The sequence below is a fragment of the Cydia strobilella genome, chromosome 24 (assembly GCF_947568885.1).
Source record: "Cydia strobilella chromosome 24, ilCydStro3.1, whole genome shotgun sequence".
In the NCBI taxonomy this organism is placed as follows: Eukaryota; Metazoa; Arthropoda; class Insecta; order Lepidoptera; family Tortricidae; genus Cydia; species Cydia strobilella.
The window spans coordinates 3,323,796-3,349,236 of record NC_086064.1 but is presented as its reverse complement, the minus strand read 5'-3'; the positions used below and the strand labels follow the sequence as shown (position 1 = coordinate 3,349,236).

Below are 25,441 nucleotides of genomic sequence, written 5' to 3'. Positions count from 1 at the left end.
ATGTCATAGTCTATTACAATACTCTTTGGTCTCAGAGCCTACCTAGCGCCACCGGAGAGATTAGGAACTATTATTTACAGCAGAAAGCTGGTCACTTTTGAAATAATTCTGCCATAAGAGAGACCAAACGTCACCTAGACAGTTGAAATTTTCACAGATAATGTATATCTGTTGCCGCTATAACAACAAATACTAAAAAGTACGAAACCCTCGGTGAGCGACTCCGACTCGCACTTGTCCGGTTTTTATTCTACTCTTACTGACAAAACGTAGGAAGTGGCGCCCTCAATAATTTTCTACAATTTCTTGTCTGACTATACAGTCTGCTACCCTAGAACTAGAATATTAAAAACTGGTAGGAAATAAAGCAAAATTAAATTAAATAATCACTCGGAATGGAATGTTCAACTACGGCACTCTGCCGCTATCCCGCGCCGTAATAATAATAAAATGCGTCTGTGTGCGTGAGTCAACTCGGTTTCTGTGTGTGGGTGTGCCTCGTTTGGATCAGCTGAGATGGGCGAGTTACTTGAATATGCGAGTGATGATTGTAGTGAGCTGAGAAATAGTTATTTGTTATACAAGGGTGCAAAGTTGTATTTTACCCGCGAGTGTGGAATTGAAACACGAGCAAGCGAAAGGATTCTATAGTTGAACCACGAGCGAAGCGAGTGGTTCTAAAATAGAATCCTGAGCGTAGCGAGTGCTTCAACACACGAGAAGTAAAATACATTTGCACCCGTGTGTAACACAAAACTTTTCACCTCACTATAGCGAGGAAAGTGCAACATCCACAGGCGTTAGATCATCTTCATCACTGGAATCACTCATTTTTGTACGATATTATAACAGAAAACTCTGGAAGTTGTGTATTTTTACGCGAGAAAAGAAAAAGAGAAAGAAGAGTCGGTGAGAAAAGTTTTTATTTGTTGACAATATATTTCTGATGTATGGAATGTCAAGGATGCGTTTTGAAATTGCATCGACTTAACTTGTGCGTTCAGAATTATATTAAACATCATTATAAAAAAACAAACGTTTCTTATGGAATTTTAAGGTTTATGACTTAAAATCATTAAATAAAGCTAAATTTGATATTTTTTATTAGATTCTCAAATCATTTATTTAATGATAATTAATATCGAACGAACCATTATCATGAGCGTTTTACGTTTTGTTATCTGTCAAGGTACTTAAACACTATCCAAGGTCAAATTACTTTCCCCTCTAGTGTATAAAACGCGTTTTTCCCCGCTTGTTTTGAAGGTTAAAAGACAACTTTCCGAGCTAGTGAGGGGAAAAGAAGATTTTTAGACAATCTGTGTGGAAAGAGTATAGGGTCATAGAATGCGTTGGTTCCCTTATACTCCACTACTCCCCTCTTTTCGCACAGATTCTATCAGTTTTGCCAATTGGGTCATTTATTTACTAAGACATCACTGTCCGTCCGTCTGTCACCAGGCTGTATCTCATGAACCGTGATGGCTAGACAGTTGAAAGTTTCACAGATGATGTATTTCTGTTGCCGCTATAACAACAAATACTTATTTGTTGAAATTTTTCCCTTTTTCTCATATTTTGATAAAATTTGGTAGATACTGTGTTACATATCAAATTAAAGAGCTCATTGTGAGAATCTCAATTATATTTTTTTTATAATTTTAGGATAAACTATTTAAGAGATATTCAAGAAAATAAGCAAAAAATTACCACCCCCCCCCCCCCTTATCTCCGAAACGACTGGGCCTAAAATTAAAAAAAAATACTCAAAATAGTTCTTTACTTATACATGACAGGAAAACCTATTAGAAATATGCAGTCAAGCGTGAGTCGGACTTAATTGCTTAGTTTTTGATTCGACCCCTACGGGTTTTTTAATGACATTTCACTAACGTTTCACATAAAAAATACATAATAATGTACGGAACCCTTGGAACGCGAGTCCGACTCGCACTTGGCCGGTTTTTGGTTAAGCAAACGTATTTCTTTTGTTGTCTATCTAGATGTGTTTGTAACGCATACACCAGCTGAATTTATCACAAATTCAGCACTAAAATCTCTTAAGCCACTGAATAAAATCAGATATTCAGATATAGCCAATTGAATAAAATTATAGATAGTAAGTATTTCCATACAAGAAACATGTGCCATAGACAAATATCTGTATTTATTCCTTGACGATTGAGATTTTGGTTCCATATTTCTATTCTAAGTATGGTAATAAAATTATATCATTGATGTTACAATTTAAAAAAAAATAAGATCGCTTCTAAATTAATAAATAAACTGGAAAATACTTTTTCACCACACCAGCTGGTTCTCTTGATTGTTCAAAATCTGATAAGAAAGTTGCATTTTATTCACATGTGAGGCAAAGTAATCAAATGCAAATTTTGAGTTGCTTTCTTATGTTTGCTGGTAGAATTGACTTTTAAATTATGATTTTGAATTATAAATATTTAATAACAGTCATTTTGAATCGATTTGCTTTGATTTTGTTTGATATTTTACAGTTAGTATTCTCCTTGTGTTGGTGTGTTTGTTTAACCCTCGTACCTTGAAACCCTCGCAACGCTCAAGATTCCATTTTTTTGGAATCTTTCGCTTGCTCGGGTATCAATATTAGCACGAGAGGTTAAACTACAACTTTGCCCCCGTGTAAAACAAATAACGATTCCCTAATAACGATAACAAAAATTACTAAGCCACAACCAAAATCATATAAACATGTACTTAAATCTTCGACAGTAAAATTACCTAAAACTCATTCAAGTACTACACCCATTCCAAACACTCCTCCAACTGATAGCCCCTTATCTCATCTACTACTACGTCAACAGACTGACTCCGTCCTTGTCCGACTTACGGCACGCGCCTCACGCCGTCACCCTCACACGCCGGTACCTTTCACTCATTCACACAAAGTGCATCTCGATAGCGCCGTCCTTGTCACACGCCGGTAGCGCCGTCCTCTTCGCTCTAATGAATTGAATTAACGACCTCTCGCTTGCTCCCTCTCGATGAGATGATCAGTTCTTATTTGAATATTTGAAAATAGAAATTCGATTTTTGAGTCCTTGCATCGAATCTTCAATATGTTGGCATATTATTTCAAATTGGTATTTCTTGTAGGAGTCGAAGGTTTATTTTCTTTTATTATTGTAATGAATATTTGTTTCTCTATAATGGTTTATTTAATTATTTAAAATAAAAAGTACCTAGTTGAAATTTATGACATTTGCTAGTGATGTGACATCATTTTACCGGTTTTTTAAAAGGGTCAGCAGAAAATATTTTTATTTAGTTTTTGCGATGTATACACGGGTTTCTTTTTTGTAATAAACATTATCGATTTTAATTACTCTTGGGTAATTTAAGAGTACCGTCATTAAATAAAACTAATTAATATATTGATTTTATTAAACCACTTTATTTCAAAGGCGCATCTTACGTAGTTTTATTTTACTTCTGTGTTTTCTTTTTTTGTTTCAATTTTATGAAGCTGGAATTTAGGTACAGGTCGGACACGCTATACATCAAAACTCACTTGCGTTTCTATGTGTTAACGGCACGTCTGTACACGCGTCATAGTGTGAGTAAGTTGCTTAAAAATTGTACTGAGCGGCCGGCAAACGGCCGTCAATCTGGTGTCGCGGGGCGAGGTGATTCGAATCGGGGCGGGGCGATGCGTGGCCGTTCTGTATGATAAAGCTTGTTTTTAAAGTTTTTCTTTTCATAATAATAGAAGACATAATAATAGGTACTTAATGTTTACCTAGAGAAGATAAACAAGTTTGGAAACAAATCAAATTATTTTATTAAATATTTTGATTTGTGTTTTTAGGGTTCCGTACCCAAAGGGTAAAAACGGGACCCTATTACTAAGACTCCGCGGTTCGTCTGTCTGTCACCAGGCTGTATCTCATGAGATATCCGTGATAGCTAGACAGTTGAAATTTTCACAGATGATGTATTTCTGTTGCCGCTATAACAACAAATACTAAAAAAGTATGGAACCCTCGGTGCTCGAGTCCGACTCGCACTTGGCCGGTTTTTTAAGTAGTCACACTACTATATATAAATTATAAACTGTAATATTAGATGTCATATATTAAAGAAAAAGTGACTAAGCCCTCCAGTGGTGAAGGCCGGATTCGAACCGGCGTCTAGCTATCGCGGCTAACGCCATGAACCCCTAGGCCACCTCGCCTAATATATGTGACGTTTTCAACCAAAAGGTACAACATTATCGCTTGTTGATAAGGTTGATTTCTAAGTGAAGCTATATGGAAATAGCGCCTTACTGACAAGCGACAATAAGTACCCTTTTGGTTGAAAATGGCACATATGAGTATGACATCTATTATAGTCTACAGAAGATATTTTTAATAATAAAAACAAATTCTGCCCTTCAAATTTATTTGTCTGTAAAAAAACGCATTAAATTTGAAAAATGTGGACGTTTGTTCTATGTCCCATACAAATTTTTATTCTCACGCCTTTTTCTGCTGAGAAATTTGCCAGGCTACCTATTAATATTTATAAAAAAAACGTAGTTCTTCTTCTTATCGTGTGAAGGGATCATAACTAAATACTATTTTGCCAATATCTTGCCACCTCTAACCCCCGGGGGGTAGCTCTTATGAGGTCTTCTGTAGCGCACGTAGTTGGACACAGGGAACACTGCATCATATGTTGCGTTGTTTGTAGGTCGCCACATTCGCACAGTTTTATCCTTATACATGTAAGAAGGGGATTATTTATTTAAATATTTAAAATCTTGTCACTCGCTTAAGTCGTGTCGTCATTTTGCTCCATAACGGGGCAGCTCCTCGTTATCGCGCGATTTCTCCTTTTTGTCTCTCACGGAAATTTGTTACAGTTAGCCCATTAGTTATTTTGATAACCCAGACTCTCCTGTTATTTTTATTTTAAACGTCAAACATTTATAAAATTATGACGTTTAAATAACACTTGCACAGTCAAAATCGCCGCCAACTTAGCTTGGTCTAACTGTATTAAGATTATTTATCTGGCATATTCTATCGTGCTGAAAAATTAGGCCTCATTCCGACCGTCAGTACGAAAGCAATCGCCCATACTACGGTTGCTTAACGGTAAACACCGCTATGTACCTAACTACGATAATGAAATGGCGGCTAGCTGTAAAACACATTTTATATTTATAACCAGAGCCCGGAATTTTCGCGGCAAAACAAAATACTGTCGCAATCTTCAGTTGGGTAATGGAAGAAAAAAATTGTCCGCTAATTGAAAAAAAATTATTAAGAAAATTATATAGAAACAGATGCATATTTGGTTTGTGACAGTGATAGGAGTAGACAATCATTATCATTAACTTCTCAAACTTCTTTGGGAGTAAACAATTTCGTCACTATAAAGCCATTTATGTATACTATTAAATTATGTATACAAATTGTATCTGTTTGTATTGATAATTTTATAAAAACCTCACTTTTTTTTAAATATTTTTTTTAAGGGTTCCGTACCCAAAATGTAAAAACGGGACCCTTAGTAATAGACTCCGCTGTTCGTCTGTCTGTCACCAGGCTGTATCTCATGAACCGTGATAGCTAGACAGTTGAAATTTTCACAGATGATGGATTTCTGTTGCCGCTGTAACAACAAATACTAAAAAGTACAGAACCCTCGGTGCGCGAGTCTGATTCGCACTTGGCCGGTTTTTTATTTGGTTGATCATCTTTTTCTTCTATTACACAACTATCGATATCGATAAAAAGATGTTTCTAACTCTAGCAAGAGTGCGTGTCTTTTGTTTTGCCGCGAAAATTCCGGGCTCTGATTATAACTTACATGTTTGTGGCAATTGTGGCTAACCATGCTGTGGTTGGTTATTATTATTAATAACGTCAAAGGTTATTGATTATTAATTGTGTTGGACAATTAAGCGATACGTGTAGAATACCACAAAGTCATTAGCGATTTATATGCGTTTTTAGGGTTCCGTACGCAAAGGGTAAAAACGGGACCCTACTACTAAGACTCCGCTGTCCGTCTGACCGTCTGTCCGTCTGTCTGTCTGTCACCAGGCTGTATCTCATGAACCGTGATAGCTAGACAGTTGAATTTTTCACAGATGATGTATTTATGTTGCCGCTATAACAACAAATACTAAAAAGTACGGAACCCTCGGTGCGCGAGTCCGACTCGCACTTGGCCGGTTTTTTACTATTTCTTTTATTTTATTTGTATTTATGTTTTTTTAATGATTATAGTATTTTAAAGGGTTTTTGACTTATTATGTCATATACATAGTAAATCAAAAAACTAGCACTTACTGATATTAAAATAATGTACATAGTGCCTGTATTGGTATGAGATAGGTAACAACAAAAATACTGTTAGGAAAACTATTGATTTGGTCTAGCTTTGCAATTGCAATAAAAGAAAACACGCGCTGAGAAAATTAACCGTGTCTCTGACGAATATATTCATAGTTGGACCAAGTTAACCTGCGCAGACTTTGCAAAAAGTGTGGCAGTGTCATCATATACATCAAACTTCTGTAAACACTAAACGTCTATAATGACACTGCGACACTTTGTTCTATCAAAGTCAGTGCCGAGTTAAAAGCTTAAGTCTCCAAATCCGTACTGGGCTCATTTCCGACAGGTGCTATAATCTTCTCGCCGTTTAGAGGCTAAACTCTGAGGTGGGACGTATTTAAGCTACTGATATTGATGATAATACAGCAAACAGCATGCGTCATCTTTATGAAGATATTTCGGTTTGCCGCTGTCACTGTCACATTTCGCAAGAAAGAACGGGAAAGATAATGCACGCCAAGTGTCAATTTTGATCGAATTTTGTCGATTTTTATTTATTTTAAAAACGTTACCTTACATTACAATATCTAAATTCGAAAGCTATGAAATTACTATTTAAGATTGTTTTTTCTTCTTTTTTTGTTTATAGTATCACATAATAAATAACCGAGTAAAGTTGGTTTAAAAGTCCGAGTTAGAGGTTACTTTGGGAAGTAATTGTATCGAGCGAAGTGTCATAATTCGTGTATCGGAAGCTATGTTATTAAAGATAATATAGTCAAGAACTACATATATTTTTTCCACGTCTACTAATATCAATGCCTCTTAGAAAAACATGATCATGTAAGGAGATTTTTCGTCTTCTGGCTCAGGGAACCGCCTTAAGTTTGCCGTCTACAATTCTTCATCTTAACTTAGATACTTACACTTCTATCTTAACTTACATCTTAACTTAACTTAAACTTCTGTCTTCTGGGCGTATCATCTTTTAGTTAGACACTAATCCGTTCACGCCATTTAAACTTCAGTTGAAAATTTCGCTTATTAAATAATATTTTTCTTAATGTGACGTTTTCAACCAAAAGGTACCATGAAATAAAACTCACCCGTTGACCACGAACGCTGTAAAGGGTTCGAAACGTCGGGATGTATTATAAATTCAATATACGCGATATAATCCGTTTTCATAGTTTTATTTCATGAGTAACTATCGCGGTAACCGAAGACAAAAGGTACCACATTATTGCTTGTCGATAAGGTTGATTTCTAATTGAAGCTATATGGAAATAGCGCCTTACTGACAAGCGACAATAAGTACCCTTTTGGTTGAAAATGGCACCTTTTATATAATTTGTGACGTTTTCAACCAAAAGGTACCACATTGTCGCTTGTCGATAAGGTTGATTTCAAATTGAAACTATATGGAAATAGCGCCTTATTGACAAACGAAAATAAGTACCCTTTTGGTTGAGAATGGCACATTTTATGTTATACCGCTAAACCAAGCCATTTCTGATGTAGGTAAGGTACCTAAAATTTAGACAAATATTAAATTTAACTGGTAACGCCAGAGACGTGAAAAGTGTCTAAAAGTTGCTTCGCCCTTATTATCAAATGATCCTTATTAGACCAATGGCTGATAATGATTTGTCTCTAATCACTTTAGACAGGTGCATAAGCCGCTCGGTATATGAATAAATAGCGCGTGTCCCGCGCACTCGAACCGTCAAACGAGTGCCAGAAGACAGCTTCCTTTCACTTACTTTCTCTTTGACAATGGTTAGTAGCGTTCTGATGCGATAGGACATGTTCTTTCAAAAAAAAAACGAATAAGTCATACGGAGAATCTTCTTAGGACTGCCATTTTAGATGCTGTCATTTTGGCTGCTTTTCCACTGAGGCGAAGATTGAAGAGACGTAAGGGAATCAACCAATCATTAATATAACTTGACTCCATATTATATTTATTCGTATAAAAGATCATATAATGCAAATGCATATACATATATAATCATTTTAAATTTGTAATGTTTAAATGTGTTGATTTGGAATTTTTGAATTTTAATCTTTTTAATTTTTATTTTTATTTAATTTTTTATGATTTAATTGTTCGTTTATTTGACTTGGTTTATGAATTTTGTGATTGATTATTTTTAATTATTTTTAATTCTACTTGTAAATTGTTGTGTAGGTACATAATATGGACTATTTGTCTGCAATAAACGATTACGAATACGAATTAAACTAGTGGCTCTGTGAGCTGTAGACCTCGCGACAAAATTAGAAAATGTAAAAGTAAAAAATATTTAGACAAAGATAAGTCTGCAACGATTTTGATAGCGCACAAGTGTTATTTTAAACGTCAAACTTCTATAAAATTATGACGTATAAAAACACTTGCACTGCGTTGCGTGTAATATCAAAATCGTTGCAGACTTTACTTGGTCTAACTCTCGTTCATTGAGTCATTATCACAGTGAGCTCACAATGGTCTCACAAAGCGCCATAAACCCTATTTGGGCTTTTGCTTTATGCCAATTCACATTTTGATAAAATTCCAAAAACTGGATCGACAGCAAAAATTCTATTTAGTCATAGAATCAGATCACAAAATTTCACTAGGATCTGTTTAGAATTGCACGAAAACATTTTGCCCAAGTTAAAACTTCGCTGACGCTTCGGTTAATAAAACCCACATCTCTTCTCCGCTCCGCTGGATTACAATTTACAACCAGAGATGGGCAGAATTAATTCGAATGACGAATAACGAATGAGAATAACCAAATCATTCGCGAATGAGGAATAATGAATAATGATCATTCGTGTTCAATTCAATCGCGAATAATTTATTTGAGAATAAAATAGCCACGTATAAATTATTTGCGAATAATATTGTCGAATAGTTAGCTTACAAAATAACTATTTAGCTGTTTTATATCCCAATAGTAAAAAAATGTTTTCAATCGGTTTATCTGGTGGTTGGTTGATTTGATGTGTAGGAACTGGGAAATTAGGAATACGCCTCATGTATGGCGGCGGTCACGTGGGGCGGGAATAACTGGAAATACACCAATAATGGGTGTATTCCCATTTGTCCCCGAATGGGAGAAGGCGCTGCATAAAAATCTTTTGCAATTATCCCAATTCCCATTCCCATTTGTCCCCACCACCTCATTGGGGTGGGGACAAATGGGAACACCAATATTGGATGTGTTCCCATTTGTCCCCGCCTTGAACAGATGGGAGTAGCGGCTACATATAAATTATTCCCATTTGTACCCCACCTCATGAATGGCGACGGTCAGTTGGGGTCTTTCCCTAAATTTTCCTTGGCCATAACTAAAATACGTTGGAGTTGCTTATCTAATATCTATTCAAATTTGCCATCTCAGTGTATTAAAATAATCATTCGTGAAATTTATTCGAATTAAATAACGAATAATTCATTTATTATTCGAAAAACTAAACGAATGATTTATTTGCAAATAATCTCACCACAAATAATTGTTTTTTCGTTTTTCGAATAATTGTCTATATGAAAACTTATTCGAATAATGCCCAACTGATTACAACCAATGCTATTGGTAGATTCCCTCATGGGCTCTCATCTCCGCCTTCAGAAAGGCAACCATAAATTAGCAAATCATATACTTGTAAAAACATAAACATAAATATCAACCGCTGTAAGCTGTGAGATAACATTTTTAATGTATTTTATTTAGTAGCAAGTTAACGTAAGTTATTAGTGCAGCTCGCATAAAATATGAGCAACCAGCTTAGATTTATTGCGCTTTAATGGCCAACACCAGACTCAGAAGCCACTTGGCCAGTCAAACTAGATTTTCGTCTATTGTGGCTTGTGAAGTGATTGACCTGCGACAACAACCGGTTTTCTATAAATCATGACATAATCTAATCGGGTAACATATCCGAACTTGCCGCGGCGAGCCCGCCCGAGCGCGCCCGAGGCGCGCCGATCGGCTGACAGTTCGTCACTTGTCCGTCACAGCGCGGCACACTTCTCTTATGTATTGAATTACATAGGCGCAGTATACGCGCCGCCGCGCCGGTAACTCTAGCGTTCTCTTTTCAAACTATTTACACTGCAGTTTCAAAATTCGGTCGATGATCGAGCTGTCGATAGGCGTGAGCGGACGCGTGATTTTTTCCAATCGATTTGCCGTATAACCGATATCTTTACGTGGTTATTCCGCGGCGGGCGTGCGGTGCAGCGGACGTTATGTACACAAGTTCCAGGTCCGGCGCCGGAGGCCCGGACTCCGGTACGGGCCCGGTGACGCACGTGCGGCTGTTTACGTGCTGCTGCAAGTCATTGACACGCCGGCGTGACACACATTCCGCGCTGACTGACGGAACGTTAACACGTCCGCGGTTTCTCGCCGATTTTTTGCGCGAGTGTATTGTCTAAAATAGTTTTACGGCCTTATCATTTATCTGGGTGGTTTTCGTAGTGTTTTATCGTCCGGTTATCAATGTATCTGTGATAGCGCTCGGCCCGTGAACTGTGGGATAATTTCTACAATGATAGTAACAACAATAGTGCGGTTTATTTACTTGTGTTCGTGCTTCGCGTAACTCAGGGCCGTCGGACTTTATGTCAATAGTCTTATCTCAATCTGTCCTTGTTTATTCTCATTCATTGTTAACTTTTTTTAAATTCATTATGTATTTCAATATGCATTAACTACATTCGATTTTTTTCGCGACTAAAATTACCGGTTTTTGAAATCACTAATTATATCGTCGGCTTTTTGCAACTCCTTAATTCATAATTACCGCTTGTTATGGTTAATTGACTACAATACTAACAAGATAATATGACGAAATAATTGCCGCTCCACAAATTCCTTTTTTTATTAATTGATCCTCGCGATGACGCGTTCACATTCGCACGTCATTATGACGTAGTCAGACAGCTTGTCATCTAACGTTTAAATGAAATGAATGAAATATTAGAACTGAAATTCATTGCAGACAAATTGAGGCAAGAAATTTTCATGGACACGTCTCGTCTGTTATTTATAGACGTACTGTTTGATTTGTATACCGCGTGGCGTCGTAGCTTACCTACATAATCTACGGCCGTAGCTCGCGGAATGTATGTACATCTTGCACTATGTAGAGCGTATGTACAACGGATATAACAATATCAGCGTCGTTGCCAGTGTGTGCGTGCCAGCGTAATGAGCGTTCTATGTGCTAAGAAACAGTAAAAAGTATGGCGCGAACGCCCCGAGCGGCAACGTCGCGTGCGTTCGGAGGCCTTACCGCGGTGAAAACAATAGCCTTTTTATTATTTTTTGAATAATACATTATGCATATTGCGATAATTACTTTTCGAACGGCGCGTGATGACGGCTCACTTAACAGTCTGACTAATGATAGTTTATAATTTTATTTTTTTACGGAAATTGATTTAATTACTTTTACTTTAGTTAGACATTTCAATTTTTTTTTTATTGGCGGTTTCGTGCCTAAAGACATGCTTAATGGATTTGTATTTAGAATATGTATCCATATGTGGGTGATAGTAAAAACAAACAATTTTACAAAAATAGCTCGTGTAATAAAAAAAATAGTAACCGATGTTGACCTTTCCGAACGCTCCTCGTTTCTAGTGCGGCCAGCTGACGAGCGACGTTGCCAGCCCGCCGCCGCTCGCGACTAGTATCTACAAGCTTATCGCCCCTATTCCCGCGCGCTACAGACCACAATCGTGTATCACGGCTAAGTACATAAGGAACTTGTGACGTTCTTCACGCTACACTGGCACTTCCCGGCGCGAAAAATTCGAAATGCTTTTTATCAGTCGCCAGTAAGCGTCAGGCGTAATTCCACCTGTTTTGCAGATTGTGACATGACGTGAAGCTTAGTGAATTAGTGATTAACAAACCAAAGTGCCCAAAGTTATTTATTAAGAAAGATATTTATTTACACGTTTATTTATTAATTTTAATTAAATAAAAATAAAAAACGAAAAACCGGTAATCAAAAAACAGTTCCGTCTCTATAGTTCTAAATTCAAAGTGAAGTGCGTTAAGAAAGATGGCGACAAGTTGACAAAGTGGCCTACATGCCGGTGGCGCTGGGCTCGCTCGGCGGCGAGGGCGAGTACCGCGAGTACCACCACCTCTCGCCGCACCCGCTGCAGTACCATGAGTATGCGCCGCCGATTTACCATCCCGTGCCGGACCCTTATTACAGGTACGAGTACATCTCACTCATGCAATTCAAAGGCCACTAACGCAATTCAGAAGTCATTCACGCAATAAACCGGTACGTTGTGGAGGTCCCAAAATAATAATAAACCACAGATTACTATGGAATTATAACATATAAAGTGACAAAGTGGAGGTGTCACCGGAAACGTCTAATTCCTATGAATAAAAGTTATATAGTGTCAAAGTGTGACAGCGCCAATAGGAACAAAAAAGTACTAATTCTAATACGCAGACGAAGTCGCGGGCAGTAATTACTTAATTAGTAGTTTTATATCCCACATACCAGTGATAGTTCTAATACTCAATCCTAGTTTTGTGCCATTTTTGAAAAAAAAAAGATGTTGGACAAATTGGTGCAATCGAACTGTCATTTTTAGTATCTGTGATATAAAAACTCCTACAGACATTACAAACTTACCCTGGGCACAGACGCACGGAATTTTCATTCGGTTTCCGTACGGAATGACAGATGCAAGCGAGACAGCGCTATGAATGTGTATAGCTACGTCCCGTTCACACCTGTCATTTCGTACGGAAACCGAATGAAAATTCCGTGCGTCTGTGCCCAGGGTAAGTTTGTAATGTCTGTAGGAGTTTTTATATCACAACATAAAATGACAAAGTGGAGGTGTCACCGGAAACGTCTAATTCCTATAAATAAAAGTTATACAAAGTGTGGCCTCGCCAATAGGGACAAAAAAGTACTAATTCAAGTACGCAGACGAAGTCGCGGGCAGTAATTAGTAGTTTTATATCCCACATACCAGTGATAGTTCTAATACTCAATCCTAGTTTTGTGCCATTTAAAAAAAAAAGGCAGATAAGTTGGACAAATTGGGGCAATCGACCACTTTGTAACAGTTGAAATAGGTTCCACTGGTACTCACCGGGTTTGCTCAACGCAGGCATGAAACTTAATAAAAAACCTCAGGGCGCCTTTTTAGTATCTGTGATATAAAAACTCCTACAGACATTACAAACTTACCCTGGGCACAGACGCACGGAATTTTCATTCGGTTTCCGTACGGAATGACAGGTGCAAGCGAGACAGCGCTATGAATGTGTATAGCTACGTCCCGTTCACACCTGCCATTTCGTACGGAAACCGAATGAAAATTCCGTTCGTCTGCGGCCAGCCTTAGACAATGAAGAATTTAAACGAGTCACTCACGTAATTTAGATCGGATGTCGCTCAGCATATATGTTTCGATTCCCTGAGTGACCCGTTTCAAATATTTCTATACCAAATAGTTGGTATGACCAACGCCAACTATTTGAGTTTAGGAAAATAAACACCATTTTATGCCATTTCAACCTCTTCTGGTAAAATATGGCTCGCTTTGGTGACTTCAGTGAAATTGTATCGTGACGCCGCTAGAATGATAATAATTCCTTATATTAAAATAAAATAAGTAATTAAATATTAGAGGATATCTTACACAGATCAACCTAGCCCCAAACTAAGCAAAGCTTGTACTATGGGTGCTAGGCGACGATATACATACTTAAATACATAGGAAACACCCATGACTCAGGAACAAAATATTTGTGCTCATCACACAAATAAATGCCCTTACCGGGATTCGAACCCAGGACCATCGGCTTCTCAGGCAGGATCACTACCCACTAGGCCAAACCGGTCGTCATATTACAACCATCGACCATTACGAGATACCTAGGTAGCCATATTGACATCTTTTTCGTAACCATGCTATTATTTGACATTGTATATTTATTTCCCAATATTTATTTGACTTTGTGATGAATTTATTTTGCTATTGATATTTGATAATGATTTTTATCTGTATTGACATTTGTATATAATAGTTGACGATCATAATATAAATTCGTATAGATTAGCTTAAAATAATTTATAATGTTATTTAATATTATGAAATTAATGAATCTAAATCACACTTATTCCAGTTTTACCTACTTTATAAATTTAATTCAATTTTATTGATTAAAAAAGGATTTTTAAAAACCGGTAACTCTAACACGTTTCCATCACTATTCACTGTCATAATTTGGAACTGGAAATGGTCTAAAGCCCGCTCCAGACTACGCGGCGCAAAGCCGCGATTCGCGCACGAGTGTGGAGGGTCCTTAAAGTCTAGTTCGGACTACGTTAGTAATTTAGTCTAGTGGCGACTTGGCGAGTATTACGTGTCCGAACACCAAAAATTTAGTTAAGGCCGTTCCATCGGTTTGCCGCTGTCTCTGTCACATTTCGCAAGAAAGAACGGGAAAGATCATGTGCGCCAAGTGTCAATTTTGATTGTATTTTGTCGATTTTTATTTATTTTAAAAACGTTACCCTACAATATCAAAATTCGAAAGCTATGAAATTACTATTTAAGTTAAGAGTGTTTTTTCTTCTTTTTTTGTTTATAGTATCACATAATAAATAACCGAGTAAAGTTGGATTAAAAGTCCGAGTTAGAGGTTACTTTGGGAATTAATTGTATCGAGCGAAGTGTCATAATTCGTGTATCGGAAGCTATGATATTAAAGATAATATAGTCAAGAACTACATATATTTTTTTCACGTCTACGAATATCAACGCCTCTTAGAAAAACAGGATCATATAAGGAGATTTTTCGCCTTCTGGCACAGGGAACCGCCTTAAGTAGCTTAGTCAGTGAATTAATCGAGTGGATCCATTTTATTCTATTTTTTCTGGCGTGAGCTACCCCCACCACTTACTAATCTACTCGTCACCTAAAATACTCGCCACTTGACTAAATTAACGTAGTCCGAACCAGCCTTTCATTTTCTGCTCACTTGTAACTCACTCACTGTAGTGTACGAACGATTTTTGTCAGTTGACCGATTTTAGTTAACTAAAATATGACCGTTTTTAGTTAACTAAAATGCTCGCCACTCGACTAATTACTAACGTAGTCTGAACTAGGCTGTAGATCCGGAATGAGGAAATGCTAAACTCATCTGTTATTTGACACTATTTATATATTTTTTATAATTTATTTTATTATCCTATTTTTAAAATTCTAAGTACTTAATTGTGACGGGTGTTTTTACCATAGCAGTACTGTTAGGTTTTGTACTAGGGAATATTACGTGAAACTGCGTAGGGGGCGCCACTGCCACCTACCACAATCTAAGGGTCTATTGTGAAACAAGAAAATTTCTTTATCTAACATCTCTGTCACGCTTGCATATTCGAGCGATAAAGAGGCAGATAGCGAATTTTCGGATTCGCGTTTCCCGGTAGATCCTCTGTAAGCAAACCGCCTTGATGCATAAATGTCATATTTTATTATCTCTGAAAACTTGTCAAAAACCTGTTAAAGGTACAGTATGTATAAGTTACTCTATGGTTTACTAAAAAGGCTAGTCCTGCACTCTGGTGGCAAAACATTGCAGTAATATGCCCTATTGGATTGGGCAGATTGGGAACTAGATATAAAATAGGGATATGTCAAATGTCCATCTACTTATAAATGAATACTACTTGCATTTGACTTTCTATCGAAGCAAACCTTTTAGTCAACAAGAGCTATTTTTGAACACATTAAGCATGTCACAAGGAAAGTCGATTTTCAGGTTAAATTCTTTCTAATTATGTGTTCCTGGTACTCTGTTTCCGCGTAACTACGCTATTTACATTTCCTGCTTTTTAGGCTTCCGTACCCAAAGGGTAAAAACGGGATCCTATTACTAAGACTCCTATGTCCGTCTGTCCGTCTGTCTGTCTGTCTGTCTGTCCGTCTGTCTGTCACCAGGCTGTATCTTATGAACCGTGATAGCTAGACAGTTGAAATTTTCACAGATGATGTATTTCTATTGCCGTTATAACAACAAAATACTAAAAAGTATGGAACCCTCGGTGGGCGAGTCCGACTCGCACTTGTCCTGTTCCTGTTTTTATACATTTCTATTGTGTTCCGGTACTTTTGTAGTGTTTAGTTTTTTCTTGTTATTTTGTTCCGTCAGTCAGAACACAGCTGATGTATCCTTCACCAACCACGAGTTTGTACAATGAAATATTCGCCAGCGTCTCCGTAACTTTCTATGCATCTCGCTCCTACTGGCATATTAGTGCGAGCAAAGAGGATATAATAAGATAGAGCGGTACTGTCATAGTAGATTTTGTAACCACTGTAAATTCACTGCCATCTATCGACACACCTTAAAACTAATAATGAAGATTTATAAAAATACGATAAAATGTATTTAAATATGGATAAATGATTTTTTTTATTTGCATTAATTATTTTTATGATTTTGACCCATGTTCTTTCACTGATATGCGTTAAAATTGTTAAATAACAAACGAAACCGTCAACGCCATCTATACGACAGTAGGCCAAAGCTAGTAGCGCCCTCTGATCGAGAATCAAATTTTCTTGATTTTCGAGGCACTTTTTTCCTTAGACTGTATCCATTACGGAGTTATATCTATCTTTGGTGCGAGCGATAAAGTTAGTTTTACATTATACGAACGTGTCTTGACGACAAATACGAACGTTTGCGAGATAATACGATGGAAAACAATTATGCACTACATCTGTACTATACGATTGTATGTGCATCCGGTGATTCCGGTTTATAGAGTTATCGGTCTTCAATGTTTATTAGTCTTTGGCAGTATTAAGCAGGTCACTCCGTCAGCTGACTTAACCTCGTTTTAGCGCTTGTCTTTATTGACGTAGCAACAGTCTATGCAGCCCAAAGAGGATATATAGGATAGAGTACTGTCATAGTAAATTTTGTAGCCACAGTAAATTCACTGCCATCTATCGACACACGATTAAAACTAAAAATGAATATGATTAAAAATACCATAAAATGTATTCATATATGGATAAATGATCGCATTTATTATTTTTATATGATTTTGACCCATGTTCTTTCACTGATATGCGTTAAAATCCATACTATAATAATATAAATACGAAAGTCTGTCTGTCTGTCTGTCTGTCTGTGTGATCCCTCTTCACGCTTAAACCGCTGAATCGATTTAGATGAAATTTGGCATACAGATAGGTTGAGTCCCGCCATCTATCCGAGAGTAAAAGTGGTGGCGCCATCTGTTCGAAAATCAAATTTTCTTGATGTATCCATCTAATACGGAGTTATATAAATCTTTGATGCAACCTAAAGGTCGCATTCCAGTTGAGACTGCATTAGCGTGCTGGTTAATTTGCAGCATTGCAGCCGCGGCGGCGTTGCGGCATTACTGCCGCAAATATCAAATCGAACATTTTTTTAAATAAAATTACCTTTTTGATAGTGTATGATATCTATTTCAGTTTATACCTTTTTGATGTTTACTGTAGCAACGCAGTCAACTGCATTACTGCAGCAGTATTGCAGCGCGACTTCACTGCCAACTGCATTATTGCCGCAAAGTTCCAAATCGATGTTGCTGCCCGGAGTTTTAACATTTGCGGCAGTAATTTCTCGCTCAATACTGCTGCAGTAATGTCTCGCCCAATGCTCAATACTCCTGCAGTAATGTCTCCCTCAATGCTCAATACTGCAGCAGTAATGTCTCGCTCAATGCTCAATACTGCTGCAGTAATGTCTCGCTCAATGCTCAATACTGCAGCAGTAATGCTAATGAAGTCTGATTCCGTACGGTACTTACATTAATAAAGGTGACATTCGGATTCAGACTGCACCAGCGTTACTGCTGCAGTATTTCTGTTCGAATAGGGTATTACACTGTTTTTAAAATAAATTATTTCACACCATGCATGAAATAAAGCACCAGATAATTATTAGAAAATTATAGATAGCAGTTATTATATTTAATCAATCGGATTGAAGTATAAAAAGTAGGTCAGTTGACCGTGACGTCATTATGTAATGTTTCATATAAATTCCATATTAGCAAATCGTTTTGACAGTTCTAAATAAATAAAAAACCGGCCAAGTGCGAGTCGGACTCGCGCACGAAGGGTTCCGTACCATTGCGCAAAAAAACAGCAAAAAAAATCACGTTAGTTGTATGGGAGCCCCACTTAAATATTTATTTTATTCTGTTTTTAGTATTTTTTGTTATAGCGGCAACAGAAATACATCATCTGTGAAAATTTCAAGTGTCTAGCTATCACGGTTCATGAGATACAGCCTGGTGACAGACAGACAGACGGTCAGACGGACAGCGGAGTCTTAGTAATAGGGTCCCGTTTTTACCCTTTGGGTACGGAACCCTAAAAAGAAACTGATTTGACTAGTACGAGAATACCCTATTGTCTAGCATCCAGGACGACCATTGATTTGACATTTGCTGCAGCAATGCTGCAAATTACTTTTTTCGATTTAGATTTTTCTTTTTGTCTTTAAATCCGAAATTATATGTGGTATTTTCTATAAAAAGGGACCTTATTGTCGATGGCGCTTACGCCATTATAAACGATGCTCCTATGTAAATACAATGCCGCGCGACGCTGTGGGCGTAAGCGCCATCGACAATAAGGTCCCTTTTCATAGAAAATGCCCCATATTAATTCTAGATACTGGTCTTCTAGATACATGGGCTTATTTAGATTATGCCTAACCTTGGGCTACTATCTTTAAAACTGGCGTTCCCAATTTAGAAGCATTGGATTTAAATGTATGTAAAAATAAACCATAGCGGAGATAACTATTATCAAGATTAGATTTAACCTTATTATTTAAATCTTACAACTTAATCCTATTACTTAAAACCTTACCTATAGATAGTACCTTTAATAAATAATAAGATATCACAAAATAGTTATGACCTCACGAAGTAAAAAAAGCTAAAAGTGCGTGAATATGTTACTTATTTCGTTTGCCAAATTGCCAATTAGATGTTAACCAAACCAAACTCTAACCAAACACTTTTTTTTCGATAAATTCGTAAATTAAGAGGTTTTGCGATTTGGTCATTGCATGGAACATACTAAAAATACCGGCCAAGTGCGAGTCGGACTCGCGCACGAAGGGTTCCGTGCCATTAAAAAACGGCAAAAAAATCACGTTTGATGTATGGGAGCAACCTTAAATATTTATTTTATTCTATTTTTAGTATTTGTTGTTATAGCGGCAACAGAAATACATCATCTGTGAAAATTTCAACTGTCTAGCTATCACGGTTCATGGCCTGGTGACAAACGGACAGACAAACAGACAGCGAAGTCTTAGTAATAGGGTCCCGTTTTTACCCTTTGGGTACAGAACCCTAAAAAATATCAGGCGAAGTTAGGTACGGGTAGCAAAGTTAAGTTATTTTAGAATATTTCGTTATTGATACAGTCACGCCCCGTGATTGTTGAGCTATTGGGTCCTAGTTAAATTGGTTGTAAAATACTTACGGTATTGAATGTCCAATTTAGCTGGAACCCAAATTAGTTGTTCAATACTTACGCTATGAAATATCCAATTTTGCTGGAACCCATATTAGTTGCTCAATACTTACGCTATGGAATGTCCAATTTTGCTGGAACCCAAATTGGTTGCTCAATACTTACGCTATGGAATGTCCAATTTAGCTGGAACCCAAATTGGTTGCTCAATACTTACGCTATATGGAATGTCCAATTTAGCTGGAACCCAAATTGGTTGCTCAATACTTACGCTATATGGAATGTCCAATTTAGCTGGAACCCAAAATGGCTCAGCAATCACGGAGGTGACTCTACATACCTACATTTTAATAAAAACCTAATTAGCGTAAAATAAGTCTTAAATTTACCTCCGACTCCGATTTACTTATTAATTTAGTTTTTATTTTTCCGAGTTTTAAAACTTAGTCCCGTCGTTGTGAATAATAATGAGTAAAAATCGTGAAAGTTTAAATCAGTGTGTTATATTATCTAATTAGCTCCAGAGTAGGTTGTCTGTGGAAATATGTGAAGCCACTCGACCGTCTTCACTTATATTAGTTATATTATATGTCTTTCCAAAACAAATCAAATGAAGACCACAAGCTTGAAGAACAGAATAAGCAATAGTATAATCATAGCTATGGCTTCCTTGGCTTTTAAAAATGTGGACGTCTTTAATGAAAAAATGATTTAATTAAAATCGGGCAGATATCCACAGTCAGAGAAATAGTCCCGTGATTGTGTGATTCATCATTTTTAGGGTTCCTTAGCTCCTTTGATTCATGTGATCCTGGTACTTATCGGAAAGATTGGTAGTAGTAACTTTAGTTTTTAGGGTTCCGTACCCAAAGGGTAAAAACTAAGACTCCGCTATCCGTCTGTCTGTCACCAGGCTTTATCTCATGAACCGTGATAGCTAGACAGTTGAAATTTTCACAGATGATGTATTTCTGTTGCCGCTATAACAACAAATACTAAAAAGTACGGAACCTTCGGTGGGCGAGTCCGACTCGCACTTGGTCGGTTTTAGAGTTCCGTACCCAAAGGGTAAAAACGGGACCCTATTACTAAGACTCCGCTGTCCGCACGTCTGTCTGTCTGTCCGTCTGTCGCCAGGCTGTATCTCATGAACCGTGATTTCACAGATGTATTTCTGTTGCCGCTATAACAACAAATAATAAAAACAGAATAAAAATAAATATTTAAGTGGGGCTCCCATACAAAAAACGTGATTTTTTTGCCGTTCTTTGCGTAATGGTACGGAACACTTCGTGAGCGAGTCCGACTCGCATTTGGCAGGTTTTTTTCTTTTCGTTCCGCGTTTGTCGATGTTCGTTTGTCGTCTTGGCTGAGCCCCAGGGCGCGCTTATAGTTTCTAAGATAAGAAGATAAAGCACAAACTCTCCCAGTAACACGTGTATAAACTGTGTTTTCTCTTATTTTCAGGCGGCACACTCCATATTTCGGTCAACCGGATTACAGAGTTTACGAACTCAATAAGCGGTTACAACAGAGGACAGAGGTGAGTTCATAGGTGACGACCGGTCTGGCCTAGTGGGTAGTGACCCTGCCTGTGAAGCCGATGGTCCTGGGTTCGAATCCCGGTAAGGGCATTTAATGCAATCCGCGACGCACTATAGCCTCCGGAGCTCAGTTGTAGAGTCTGGTCGCTGGCACGCCCTGCCGCCGCCACTCGTACTGCCGAGACGTGTCCGTTCCCACGCCGACTCACCCTCGAAGGACCAGGATAACTATCCACGAATTCGAATTAAACTAATTACGACACTTGTAAAAACTGACTTTTATTAATCGCGGTACAAGGTATAAAAATACTCCTAACACGGTAACTGAGAGTAGAACGACTGAGCACTTTAAACTTCTTCAGGTTTTCTTGAGGACTTTTTGATAGTAGAAGCTGCTTTTCCGATACTGTGCTTTCCCAGTCGTCCTTCCCTGTATTTATACGAAAATTTAAGAAAAGGAAAGCTCCTACGATAAGGAGATAAGATCGATTTCCATTCGTTCGATTCGAAGGGCTCTGATTGGCTAATGACGCTATCCGGCCGTCATCGCCTCGATTTTAGTTATCTCGTTATCGCTTACATTATGTTTACTTAATTAATCACGTAATTATCGAATTAAAACTTATGTATCCTAACATCTAAACCATTAGGCTTCTCGATTAGCGAATCTCTTCTGTTCTGCTCGGTAATACTCACACAATACGGGCTATTGTCCGCTCGCGTCGAGGACAATAGCGCGGGTTTTTTGCCCTTTCGCTGGCCGAATACAATACTTTGGCTAGGCCTATGACAATAGTACCTGCACTGATCGATAAACGATATTATTCTCTACGATTTCCACATACATTATTATGGTCGGATATTTATAATTTACGTGATATTTGATCGAACGTACTAACTCCATAGTAAAATCTGAGCGATATCGAAATGCTCGGCGGATTTTGTGTGACCAATGAGAAGTTGATCGTGCGTCCTGCTCATTCTTACCTATCCTTGTCTACATTTTCTTATGATTGGCTATAATTCGTGAGCCAATTAACGAATCTACATTTTAATCTCTTTCTAATGCTTTATCTCACTCTTTTTACTATGGGATTAGGAATTCAAGGGAAATAATTTGACCTTTTCTTATGAAATCGAATGAAACCTAGATACATAACTAATCCTAGGCTATAAAATAACGCGTATATACATGTTACTTACGAACTAATAACAATCTAGAGCGAATTTGCCTACCTAAACGATAAAATCTTTATTAAGAATACAATCTTAAACTATTCGATTTAAATTAACTTAGAATCATCTACTGTCGTGTTAGAGCGTCGCTAACATTTTGTCCCCGCAGTCGAAGACTCCTGGTGTCTGGGTTGCGACGCGATGACCGCAAGCCTACAGGTTGGCCTGCGTAGCGTCCCGTGCCTCGTCCTGATGTCTGCGGAGCGAACCCGTCCGTCGGGTCCATGGTAGACGATCTCGACGACTCCTTTGGGCCACACGCTACGTGGTCCGTTCGGCTCGGATATGATGACCACATCTCCCGGCTGGATCTGTCGCCCTCCGTCATCGGACGACTTGCGTGGTGCCAGAAGTGGGAAGTATTCCTTCGTCCAGCGCCGCCAGAAGTGGTCAGCTAGCGCCTGGGCAGCTTTCCATTGTCTCGTCTCGTTCTCATCGTAGGCTCCAATCATCGGTAGGTTAGCGTTTTGGAGCAAAAGAAAGTGTGCCGGTGTGAGACTTTCTTCGCTGTCCGGGTCTACGTTGACGTGTGTAAGCGGTCTTCGGTTGACGATATTTTCGATTTCGGTCAATATAGTTTCGAAAACTTCGGGTTTCGGGGCTCTAGTATTGAATGTATAGAGCATTGCTGTCTTCACGGTGCGCACCATGCGCTCCCAAGCTCCGCCTGCCGAGGGGTTGCCGGGGGGAATGAATTTCCAATTCATTCGCTGTTGCACGCCGTAGGTTTGTAGTTGCGGAAGCCATTGTCGGTAGGCCTCACGCAGCTCGTTCGATGCGGCCTTAAAGCACGTTGCGTTGTCGCTATACATGGTGCTCGGCCATCCTCGCCTCGCTGCGAAGCGACGTAGCGCGAGGAGTGCGCTGTCCGTTGACAGGCTGTATACGCTTTCCAAGTGTATGGCTCGTGTTGCTAGGCATGTGTACAGACACACCCAGCGCTTCTCTCGTCGTCGGCCTATGGTCACGTACATAGGACCTAGGTAATCTTGCGCGGTGTAGGTGAATGGCCTCTGGTAAGCCTGTAGTCGCTCGGGTGGTAGGTCGCCAAGAGGTTGCGCGCGCGGCAAGGCTCGGCGTAGCCTGCACAGCGCGCAATCTCGCGCCACAGCTTTCACGGTCGGTCGTAACTGCAAAATCCAATAATTTTGACGCAATTGATTTATAACGGCCTCGTTATGTATATGCGCTGATCGTCTGTGAGCTCGTAGGACCATTAATCTGGTAAATGGATCCCTTCCGTCTAATATAACAGGATGCAGTGATGAGTACAAGACTGGAGCGCTACCTAAGCGGGTTTTCATACGTAGCACGCCGTCATCGCTCAGCTCGGGTGCTAGAGTGTATAATCTCGATTTCTTCTCCAGTTCTCGTCCCGCGTTCAGTGTTCGTATCTCGTCCGGGAAGCTCCTCCGCTGACTATTTTGTAGCCACATATGCTCGGCTCGCTTAATGTGACTTACTTGAAGCTGTAGTCTTCTATTTCTCGTTTTCAATTTTTCTACGAATAGCAACACGTAGGCTGTAGAGTTGATTAGTCGATCGTAGTTACTGAAACGTCGTATGTCCGGTAACACGCTCGATGGGTCCGGTCTCGATGTAGTCGTAGTCAGCGTGGTCTCCGCCTTCACGTTAGACTTCTTTTCAGGGAGGTCTTCACTCGGTTTTTCAGTGATATTTTGACTCGGCCACTCCGCCTCGGGTCGGCGTAGAAATGGCGGGCCTTTATACCAATCGTCGTCGATGTCGATTTTCCTCGTCGGCTTGCCTCGTGTAGCGTGGTCTGCCGGGTTCACGTCGGTCGGCACGTACCTCCACGCTTGTCGGTCCGATTTTTCAGCTATTTCAGCTAAGCGGTGAGACACGAACGGCTTGTAGTTTCGTGCGTCGTCTCTGATCCATCCTAGCAGCACTTGCGAGTCCGTCCAATAACTTACTTTTTCAATATCGTATCTCTGTTCGTTTTTTATTGTGTCTGCCAGTCGGACTCCGATAATTGCAGCTGTCAGCTCCAGCCTCGGCACGGAAAGTACTTTCAGGGGACAAACCCTACTCTTACCCGCCGCCAGGCTGACCTGCACTTCGTGTTCCGCGTTCTCTATGCGCCAATACGCTACAGCGCAATATGCCTCGGTCGATGCGTCTGTAAAAATGTGTAGAGTGTACCTTGTTACTCTACTCGGCGACTCGTATTGCCTCGGAATGCGTAGAGTCGCTACAAATTTCAGTGCTTTCAGCCACTGAAAAAAGTCTTCGGCTTCTTCGTTCGGTAACGGTGCGTCCCATGTCGTCCCTTTCGCCCATACTCGTTGAAAAATAATCTTCGCGCTTATTACGTATTGTGCGATAAGTCCCATCGGGTCGTAAATGGACATTATCGCGCTAAGTAGCTCCCTTTTTGTCGGCAGTCGCTCGCGAGTCTTCACGGCCTCCGGTACACGCAGCATCTTCGTGTTGTAGCCTAGCGTATCGGTGCTAGGGTCCCAGGTCATACCTAGAACGGTCTGCTGTCTCTCGCCTAGATGCGTCGGCTCCTGTGCGTGCAATTCCGGCTCTATACTCGCTAGCAATCGTTCGCTGTTACTCGCGTAGCCTCGCAAGTGAAAGTTCCCTTCGGCGTGAGAGTCTCGTACCTGCGATGATATTCTTAACAGCTCGTTTTCGGTTTTGTATGACGCCACGTAGTCATCCATGTAGTGGTTGTTCTGGATATCGTAGACCGCCTCGGGATACTTATCTGCGTTATCGATCGCATTCCGGTTGCGCACGGAATGCGCGAGAAAAGGTGACGACACGTTCCCAAAACAAA

At 39.1% G+C, this 25,441-nt stretch overlaps 1 protein-coding gene across 6 annotated transcripts in view; it reads left to right on the top strand.

Annotated features, from left to right (window-relative positions):
• Positions 1–25,441, top strand: part of LOC134752154 (LIM domain-binding protein 2) — an 82,823-nt gene that overhangs the window by 38,604 nt on the left and 18,778 nt on the right. The window contains exons 1-3 of one of the 6 annotated variants that reach the window (XM_063687755.1): positions 10,296–10,377; positions 12,179–12,533; positions 21,320–21,395. In XM_063687755.1, coding sequence (XP_063543825.1) covers positions 12,403–12,533; positions 21,320–21,395 — 207 coding nt within the window. In that variant the 5' untranslated portion in view covers positions 10,296–10,377; positions 12,179–12,402. Of the gene's footprint in view, positions 1–10,295; positions 10,378–10,397; positions 10,551–10,635; positions 10,869–11,027; positions 11,455–12,178; positions 12,534–21,319; positions 21,396–25,441 lie in introns of those variants that run through there. The other 5 variants (XM_063687757.1, XM_063687756.1, XM_063687758.1 and 2 more) reach the window with 5 other exon arrangements.